Genomic DNA, 9,857 nt, shown 5'->3' with positions numbered 1-9,857 from the left:
TGGGGGGGCTTCTTTGGTTGTCTGTCAGGGACTCTAGGGGCTCTGTGAGATTGTCTTTCATCTGAAGGGGGTGGATTTAGAGTCTGGCCTGTGGAATAGAAAGAAGTCTGCGCTGTAGGAGACAGATCTGGAGGGGTTTAGTCAGAAATTCTGGGCCCTTATCTCTAATATGAGTGTCTCTTGTCGGGTCTGTGGTCTCTGTTGGTGGAGTTTGGGGGAATATGGTTTAGTAGGTGTTGGAGTCTGTGATCTTTTTGTGTCTTGTGTACGGTTTGGGGATTCTCTAGGCTCCTGGGGTTTGAATCTGTCTTGGGGTGGGCTAACTGCTTTGTAATCTTAAGCGGTTTTAGGATCTCTTGGTAGACTTGGGACTTTTCTAGGCTGGACTTCTGGGGGCCTGACCCATCCCATCTTGGGTGGACAGGCCCTGGGGGTAGAGGGGAGTGGGATAGTTATCATGCTAATGGCCTCACTGGGGGACCAGGGGAAGTCCCATAGCCTGGCTGCCTTGAAGTGCAGCCTGGGATTAACCCCTTCCCCCAGGGGTGGGCTAGGAGCCCTGAGATGGTCTGGGAGGGAGTGGGGGGGAAAGTGAACTTCTTCCCTTAAACCTGTTTGCTCCCACCCCCACTACTTGGGGAAGGGAAGAAGAATTTAAACCCTTTTTTTTTTCCTTTCCTGTTTTGCAGCCAGAAGTAGGTATGGTCAGGACCCATAACCTAGAATGTTGGCCCTCGGCCTAAACCCCTAGACAGTACCCATCAATCAGGCAGTTAGCAGGACAGAACCAGCTGGCTCTGAGACTGGGGAAGTCAGGTATATTTGGAGGAAACAGGGCTTAACTTGGCCTCCTCCAGATATGAAAGACAGTCCCTAGGCTGGAGGAGGCAGGGATGAAAGGGGGCTCCCTAGGGTTTGTGAAGGTGGGGGAGGGAGTTGAGATCCAACCTTCAAAGGCCTAACCTTATAGTGTCAGGGATTGAAAGGAGAAGCTTCTAGTTTTTGGTGGAGACTTGAGGAGGTGGGGCTGCTTCCTAAAATCTTTCCTTTAACCCTGCCCCTTCTGGCCTCCCCCCAGGCAGACACTTCTAAAAAGGTGGCATTGTGGTCCATCAGGGACCTAATGGTTTCTTCTCTATGACCTGCAACCCTGGTGTGGGAGGGCCCCAGGGTCTCTTTAAGCCCTGAAGTACTCTTAGGGCAGGTACCCAGAGATTGGACAGAAAAGGCTTCAGGGACAGGCATAGACTTTGAGAGATGCACCTCCCTTCACAGTACTGGGACGAGAGAGCTGGATTAGTGCTATTCAGCAACTTACATTTCTATAGTGCTTTTAATATTTACAAAACACTTTCACGGTTTCTCCTTACTGCCCTCTGATATAGTTAATGCACCTATTGTCCCTCCCCTGAACAAACAAGGGGCTTAGACAGGTAAATGACTTTCCTAAGGTCACATGGCTCCTCTCTCAAACTACACTACAATTTCCACTACACCAAACTGCCTTCCTCTCAGGGGTGGAGTTGGGAAAGTGTAATAGGAGATCAAGGTGGGGGATCAGTGTGAACCTGGGTGGTCAAGGAATGCCTGCTGGATGAGATAGGACTTCAGCTCAATCTTTGAAGATGGGAATGATTTTGATATGAGATTGGGAGGTGCAAGGCTTTCTGGGAGAGAAAGTAATCACCTGAGACTCCGGCAAAAAGCAAGGTTTTGTAAGCTCCTGGAGGGCAAGAACTGTTTTTTGAATCTCCAGTGCCTAGCCCAATTCATTTGCACATAGCACTTAATATAAATGCATGAATTGGATCTAAACTGACACCTCTTACTGCTATTATTCTGTATTACAGTTAGGTGGGTATGAGATACCTCCTGCTTTTATAGGCTTCTGACTTATTTAAAAAACTTATCAGCTTCTCAAAAGCTAGAGTTCTGCTCCCAACTAGGCTAATAATTTTCATTGAATGAAGTCACTTAAGGGATATCAAATAGATCACTTTGACTGGGGCACCTTGCTGGTATAGGAAAACAGTGAGAAATCTGGGGCCAATTCCTGGGAGACTTTGAAGATTTGGGTGGTTGTCCTGGGGCCACTGTAGGTTTTTAAGAAGGGGAAATGATGTAATCAAAGCTATGCTTGAGGAGGATTAATCTGGCACCCCATACAGTGTAGGGCAGATTGGAGGGGAAGGCCTGTTTAGGAAGCTTGCCTCAGGATGTCTATTAAGTTTGAGGCAAGTGATTAGATGGAGGGGAGCAAAGGAAGAAGAAGGCTCAAAGATAACTGGCTTTGAGTAGAGATAAGGTCAGGTGGCTTGTGTTGGGGGGGGTGATGAGGGAGTGGGTTTGGGACATATTGACTGAGTAGGGGTCGTCATCCTATGTAAACATCCAGCAGACATGACTAAATGCTGCCCTGAGCTGGGGGGGCGGGAAGCTGAGCCTGCAGAGATGGAGATGGTCTTAAAGGAATAGGATATTTATTATAAAAGATCCTGGGTTTTATGGTCCCTAGAGAAGTATCGGAGGATCTCTGGGGCCCACAGATTTTGTGTCTGGGTCTTCCTCCACCCCAGGTTAATGATTCTGAGATTTAAAGGAACTTTATCAGCTGCGTGTCTGGCCTCTGGCTGGAGAGAAAATCTGGGAGGTGGCCAGCCCCACCCAGTCCTCCCTGAGGGAGAAGGATGTATCTGTTCTGACCTGCCCCTCCCTCTAGCCACCTCACCTTCCCTCCCATTCTCTGTCCCTTAATGCCTGCCTCCCCCTGACCTTTTGATGCCCCTTGCTCTCTCTTGCCTCAGTTTCCCATCTTGGCAGGGGGAAGGGAAAGGACAAGGGGGAAGAAGGACCTCCTTTATCAAGGAACAGGAGTCCTTAGGTTCTGAAGCTTTAGTACTAATCAGAATGGGGAAGGATTATAAGAAAGGTCATGTTGATTGTATAGGTCTCCATAGGTGGGTGTTTGTGTGTGGCTGTGTCTGCTTGTAGGTGTCTGAGAGTTTGTGCGTGTGGGTTTCCATGAAACCTGGGGATCAGTGCCTGTGTATATGAATGTGTGCTTTGGTCTGTGTTGTACGCATGTGTTTTTGTACGTGGGTCTGTCTTGTCTGTGTGGATGTTTGTGTCTGTATGGCAGTGTCTGAGTCTTTGTGTGTCCAATCCACAAGTGGTAACTGGGCCTTTAGCACACGTCATCCTACCACAGACCCCCAAAGAGGCCCTGGGCTTTTTCTGATTTTATATTTATTTTTGGGGGGGGGGGGGAGGAGGTCGTTTTGAGTTCTCACCTCCCAGGTCAACCCCACAACTACTCAGGGCCATTAGACAAATTGTTATTTGCATTAACAAGTGTGTCAGGGTGTCAGGGAAAGGCCGGACGGCCCCAGCAATTGTCCCTGACTGGCACTCTGGCCTTTATGGTGGGGCTCCTGGAGCCTGCATTTTTAGGAGCCCTAAGTCCCTAGGGGAGGCCCAGTAATACTTCACACCAGTAAATGATGCCTCCTCCTTGCCTCCCACCAGTGCAGAGGCTGGGTGGGGGAGGGGGCGGGGTCAGAGGTGGAGTTAAAAGCAAGTAAGTCCCCTACCCGATGAACCTCTACCCCCACCCCAGCCAAAGGATACCCAAGTTCATTCTCAGTCCCCCCCCCCTATTGTTTTAAAGGGCCAATAGCTGGGATGCTATTAACATACTGATTGAAAGCTCTTGGGCCCTGGGTGGGAGGGGAGAGGTCAGGCTTGTCCCCCAGCACTAGCCTCAACCACCGAGTCTACTCTTCAAAGTCCGAAGGGGCATCGCCCCACTCCGAGCCATCGGTCAAGTACCAGTAGCTGCGGCTCCATATCTGTGGCCAGCGCCAAGAAGAGGCAGAGGAGTGCCATCATCCCATCAGAGGGGAGGTCTGGGTCCCATCTGCAACTGCAGCTAGTAGCCAAGTCAAGCTGGGCATGTTCAACCACGAGGGGCTACCTCCAGGCAACTTCAGCCTGGGTCCGGGCACGATGCCTGATGGGTCCTCCCACTACGGTAAAGGTGGCTACATCGGGGGAAGCGCCCCAAGACCATCCCAGCCGCCAGCCCAGACCTTCTTTACCTTCCCATCAGCAGTGAAGAGTGAGTACAACTTGGAGGGACCCTCTGCCCCCGACTCCAGCCAGACCAAGGGGTGGTACACCTTCTCTGTACCCCAACCCCCAGCTGAGGCTGGGCAGGCCAGCACCTCCCACAGCCTTCACCTCATGCCACCCAAAGAGGAAGACTCGTCCTGCTCTTCCCCTTCTTCGTCTTCTGGGGGTCCTGAACGGGACCTCAGGGAGACCGGCATCCCTGAAGCGAAGTACTGCGCCCATCCGGGCCCAACCTACTATACCCCTGCCTGGACGGGGCCCTTCTGGCCGGGCTTGGGGAGCAGTGGCTCGGTTCCTACCGGGGCTCTACCAGGTCCCCCTCTCCCTCCCCATCCTCTCCAGGCTCTTGGGACCTTTCCGGGTCCCAGGCCCCTTTACCCAGCCCCTCTCCAGCAGCCCCAGTCTGGGCTGGGCGGCAGTAGTGGAAATAGCAGCAGCAGTAGCAGCAGCAGCAGCAGCAGCAGTGTCAGCAGCAGCAATGTCAGCAGCAGCGTCAGCAGCACCAGTGGTTCAAGCGGGGCAGCCAGTGAGGAGGGCATCCCGTCTAGCGATAGTGGAGAGGAGGTAAGAAGACATCTCCAATATGGATTTCTCTCCAGGTTCAATCCTCAGCTGGCTTCTGCTGGGGGGGGGGGGCGGGAATCGAAATCTAGTTGACTAGGCTTATTCAGTTAAGGCCTCTCTCAGAAGGGGAAGGGAGGGATCCCGGGCCATTCAGGATTGTAGGAGGACCCAGGGAGATATTATCTCCCTTCAGGGTCGAGTCTTACCTGGGAAAGAGAAGCCCCTGAGAGCATCAGATTGTGGAGCCTTTGCTCAGCCCCGTAGAAATCACAAAGTCCACCATCCCCAAGACTAAAGATTCCATCTAGCTGGCCCCTCTCCTCCCCCCCCCCCCCCACGGCATGGTAGAAAGCTATCATGGGTTTTCCTTCCCGGGTCACCTGGGCCAAAAAAGTTCCCAGCTCTCCAGTTAGAATTGTCACTTGAGATTTCTTCGAACTTCCTGGGGATCCTAGCCTATATAACCTCAAGATCCACTAAGCGGATCCATGAGAGGTATAGGACCTTTGGCTGGATTTATACTTTGTTAGCTCTAGAAGTAAACTGTTCCTGTCTGGGATATATTAGGGCTCTTAGCCTTCCCTCTAGATAAGAGGCTGGTCTTTTGTCTCTTTATAGAACCATTCTTCAGTCCCTTTGTCATTTTTCTTATATTTGCACCCTTATCTTGTCCAGGGATATATTGACCCAGAAGAGCCTAAGCTGGTCCACGTAGTTTAGTGTAGAGAGAAGGAAAACATTTTCCTTCTGTTCCAATCACCATCCTGATTTTGGTCAGGATATTCTTGGTCTTGTTAACTAAATGGTGCACGGTGTTCCAGCTGGTCTTTTTCCCTTGATTACTAGCCTTCTGACCTTGAGCAAATAATTTCATTTTTGTTTCTTCATAAAATGGTAGAGGTTGGTAAATGGGATTGTCCTTTAGTTTTTGTATTCTGTAAATAGTCACTTTGTGAGCCTTGGATACACATTTTAGGCTAAGAGTTCCCCAGTTTGGACCCTTAATTCCTTTAAAAAACACTGTGATCCATCTTTCCAAAATAAGGGGGTTGATGATTGGCCTTGTTCTGTCCCAGAATTTGAGGCTTCTACACATCCCTGAAACCGTTTTGGGGGGGGGGGTGGAGAGAACATAAACAAGGGTAAGTTACCCTGGCCATTTGACCAGGACCCTTTTCCTTAAGCCACCAAGTTAGTTCCTCAGACTTCATCCACCCTTTACCCTCTGCAGGACACCCCAACCTCTGAGGAACTGGAGCTGTTTGCCAAAGAATTGAAACACAAGCGCATTTCCCTGGGTTTCACTCAGGCCGATGTGGGCATGGCCTTGGGCACACTGTATGGTGAGAAGTGAACAAAGGTGATGGGATGGGAGGGGGGTGATTGACAGAGTTGGCTGTTGTGATCCAGGAGCAAGTAAGGATGAATGGGACCAAAAGGAGGCAAGAGGTAGGTTTAGGTTTGTCTCCTGGGCTTTGGGAGGTAGTGATAGGAAATGCAGAGAGCAGTGCCACCCATGTCCAGAGCACAAAGTTGAGCACCCACCTTTGCCCTCAGGGAAGATGTTCAGCCAGACGACCATCTGCCGGTTTGAAGCTTTGCAGTTGAGCTTTAAGAACATGTGCAAATTGAAACCACTGCTTCAGAGGTGGCTGCAGGCTGTAGAGAACACTGACAACCCTCAGGAGGTAAGCTGTCCCCCTCCCCATGCCATCAGATGCTTCTCGGGAGGCAGCCTCCTTACTGGTGGTTCAATGGAGTAGGCCCCAAATGTGGGTTGGAGACACATATCTAGATTGAGTGGGGGGAGGATGGGGAAGGAATGGGGCTTTCAAAGCCCAGGATGCACTTTCCCCAACCCCAGGCTCTAGCTGTGCCCTGTCCCCCCCAGATGTGCAGTATGGAGCAAGTGCTAGCCCAGGCTCGAAAGCGTAAACGTCGCACAAGTATTGAGACCAGTGTGAAGGGGACCCTAGAGGGCTTCTTCAGGCGTTGTGGGAAACCCACTCCACAGCAAATCTGTGACTTGGCAGAAGAGCTGCACCTGGACAAAGATGTGCGTGGTCCCCTGAGCGTGGGCAGGTTATGGGGCTGGGGTGGGAAGGAGGTTGAACAGTAGATAGCAATGAGGGGGGCAGCGTTACCATACTCAGGGAGAGAAGATGAGTTTGGAGGCAAAGGGCCTGACCCGAGTTCCCTCTCTGACCCTTCTAGGTGGTTCGAGTCTGGTTCTGTAATCGAAGGCAGAAGGGTAAGCGGCTTCTTCTGCCCTATGGGGAAGACGGCGAAGCATTGCCTTATGAGCTGGCCCCAGGCACTGCCCTTGTCCTGCCAACTGCTGCTGTGCCCCAGAACTATGCAGCACCCCCGCCACCTGTGCCCCCTGCCCTCTATATGTCCACCTTTCCTAAGGGCGAGCCCTGCATCCCAGGCATGCCCATGCCTAATGGGGGCATCTGAGCCAGGATCAGCATTAGAGGAACTCACTGGGGCCTCAGGATGCCTCTTGCTTTCCCCTTCCTGCCCTTGCCCCATCCTGGTGACTGGCCATTGTCCACTATTTGAGATATAATGGTCAGACCTTTTCCCAACCCATCTTCTCTTTCTGCCCCCCCCCCCTGCTGCCCCCTTGCCCATATCTAGGTTTTGGGGCATCTGAAAAATAATATTCAGATCTTTTTTTTTTCCTCCCCCTTCTTTCACCTCACACTCCCAAACTTGTGATGGGTTTGGGAGCCAGTTTGGAAATAAAAGTTGGGTGGTAACTAACTGGACTGGTCTCTGCAACTGATTGGGCATGGGGCCATGCTTGGGATAAGGGGTTGGGGCTGGCTAGTGATTCTGGCCGACTTGAGTTGGGTGGGAGATGGTAAAGGAGGGTCCTGTGAGCCTGGAGCATGGTCTTGGAGGTAGTGAGCGCTTCACTGCCTGCCTGTGCGTGTCTACCCTAAGTTCCACCAGGGGGCAATCTCTCCCATTCAATCCTGCTTCTGCCTGGTTGATTTTTGTATATGCTTTTATACTGTCAAAGTGAGGGTGATAAATTTTTTTCCCAAGTGAGAGGAAAGACCATCTTTTGCAGCTTAACCCCTTTTTGGGGCTTCTCTACCGTCAGTTCATGCCTTAAGAATTCCTCAAAGGTTTTAGATCTTCTATACCAATCTAGCTTTCTGTCCTCCTTGAGTCTTTTTTTGTTGTTGGTTTTTTTGCGGGACAATGAGAGTTAAGTGACTTGCCCAGGGTCACACAGCTAATAAATGTCAAATGTCTGAGGAGACCTGATTTGACCTCGGATCCTCCTGAATCCAGGGCTGGTGCTTTATCTACTGTGCCACTTAGCTGCCCCCCTCCTTGAGTCTTAATTTGATGCAGGTGTTTTCCTCCCTTATTAGAGACACTCTCATCATCTGGGAGTGCTTATATATTTTGTATCAGACTACATGTCCCTTCGCATCTTCCATTCTTTTACCCTCCCCCCCTGCCATTTTCTCTAAGGGCTGATGTTTGTGCCTCTTGGGGTACTGGTTGTCCTGGAGACATGTCTTGGTGTTCCTGCCCTGTGTCTGTGCGTGCCCCCCCCCCCCCTTCTCCACACAACTGATGCTCTAGAGGTGCTCTCTCTGTAAGCAGCCTTCAGGACTTAGAGCATGGAGATTAAATTGCACTGGGAGCTTAGAGAGGACAGAAACTATCTTTTGCCTTTCTGTGGATCCCAAGTGCTCAGCAAAGTGCCTGGCACATAGTAGGCTCTTAATAAATGCTTCTTAACTGACCGAGAAGAGGTGGCATTCTTTTTCTTACCTCTGCCCAATGAAGTTATGAGAAATAGACACTTAAAGGCTTATTAGGTAATCACAAGGACCAGTCCAAAAAGTAGATGACTGGGCTTTGTGGTCTGCATTGCCTTCCTCTTCTGACTCAATCTCCTCCCCTCTCTGGCATTGTCTCATTCTGACCCATTTCAGAACCACATGACATTTACCCCCAAGTCTGAATTTTCCCCTGTGAACTACTCTTATGTATGGAGGTGCACATAGAAGTCCTAGGAACCACCAAAGTCATTGGTCTTCCCAATTTTGGGAGTGAGTACATGTGGGACTTGAGTTGGAGCAAAGGCCAAGGCAGCTAGCCCTGAGTTAAAGATAAAGGAAAATGTAATTTTCTCTCCCCTCCTATACTAGGACAAGACCTATGGAGAACAAGGAGCTCTAAAAATGCATTCTAGCTCCAACTGTGTTTGTGAGGGGGGGAACCAAACGGAAAGCATTTAAGTAACTGCTGTGCACTAGGCTGCTTAGGCGCTGTACTGAGGCTTTTATAAAGATTGAATTTTTGCAACAACTTTGATGTTAGCCCTATCTTACATTTGGGGAAACCGAGGCAGACAGCTTAAGTGCCTTGTCCAGGGTCACAGAGGTAGCAGTCAACGTCTGAGATCACATTCAAACTGGCCTTTCCTGACTCCAAGCCCAGCACTATGTATCTTACCACCACCTAGCTAAGGGGCCACTTCTCTGGCCTTCAGGAGCTTGTCTGCTCTGCTGCTGACCCCCTTCACTATTCTAGAGGCTCTCAAGATGATAAAAGCATAGTTTCCCTTTCTGTGCCAAGGCCTGAATCTATTCAGGGGCCCCTCAGGAAATGTTTGCTCACTGATCTCCAAAAGGCTGAGGAGCAGGGCGTGCCAGGTTAAGAGGCCAGGCTGTGGGTATAGGGTGGGGCCTGCGGGAAGCACCCTGTGCCTGGTTGGCAGCACAAACAGGAAGAATACCAGGTCTAGTAGCAAGAAGCAAGGTCCCCAGTGGGCCAAAGACAAGACAAGATAGGTTGAAGTTTTGGTGGCGGTGGTTTTCCATGCTTGCTGCACTGCCCCTTTGGGAGTAGAGGAAAAGCAGGGGCCTCCTAATTGGTCTCCCTGTCTTGTCTCTTTCTAATCCATCTTTCCTACAGCTCCCAGTGTGGCCAGGTGATCCTTTGGTTCAGCAAATTCCATTGGTTCCCAATGTTCATAATATCTCTAGGATCAAATACAAACTCCCCTGGCATTTATAAACTTTAACAATCTGGCCCCAACCTACTTTTCCACCACATTCATTGTGCTAGCCAGAATTTTTTTCCTCCTCTCCCTTGGATTGGCCCCTTCCTCTGCTTAGAATGCATCC

The 9,857-nt window shown here is 50.5% G+C and overlaps 1 protein-coding gene across 2 annotated transcripts; it reads left to right on the top strand.

The window, feature by feature from the left end:
- Window positions 1–140: 140 nt before the first annotated feature.
- LOC122740756 (POU domain, class 5, transcription factor 3-like) lies at window positions 141–7,446 on the top strand. Of its 2 annotated transcripts, XM_043983408.1 has the most exons (5): window positions 141–4,695; window positions 5,927–6,038; window positions 6,253–6,383; window positions 6,587–6,751; window positions 6,910–7,446. In XM_043983408.1, the coding sequence occupies exons 1-5, from the start codon at window positions 3,952–3,954 to the stop codon at window positions 7,153–7,155; spliced, it is 1,398 nt and encodes a 465-aa protein (XP_043839343.1). In that variant the 5' UTR covers window positions 141–3,951; the 3' UTR covers window positions 7,156–7,446. The 2 variants fall into 2 exon arrangements, with proteins under 2 accessions (XP_043839343.1, XP_043839344.1); XM_043983409.1 differs by lacking the exon at window positions 6,587–6,751.
- The last annotated feature ends 2,411 nt before the right edge of the window (window positions 7,447–9,857 follow it).

The sequence above is a fragment of the Dromiciops gliroides genome, chromosome 2, assembly GCF_019393635.1.
Source record: "Dromiciops gliroides isolate mDroGli1 chromosome 2, mDroGli1.pri, whole genome shotgun sequence".
Lineage (NCBI taxonomy): Eukaryota > Metazoa > Chordata > Mammalia > Microbiotheria > Microbiotheriidae > Dromiciops > Dromiciops gliroides.
This window is presented reverse-complemented; position numbering and strand designations above follow the sequence as displayed.

Excerpts from the sequence above, each read along its gene's own strand:
- LOC122740756 (XM_043983408.1), top strand. The coding sequence starts at position 3,952 with ATGTTCAACCACGAGGGGCTACCTCCAGGCAACTTCAGCCTGGGTCCG. Across the intron at positions 6,384-6,586 it reads ACACTGACAACCCTCAGGAG|ATGTGCAGTATGGAGCAAGT; the intron begins GTAAGCTGTCCC and ends TGTCCCCCCCAG. Across the intron at positions 6,752-6,909 it reads AGCTGCACCTGGACAAAGAT|GTGGTTCGAGTCTGGTTCTG; the intron begins GTGCGTGGTCCC and ends TGACCCTTCTAG.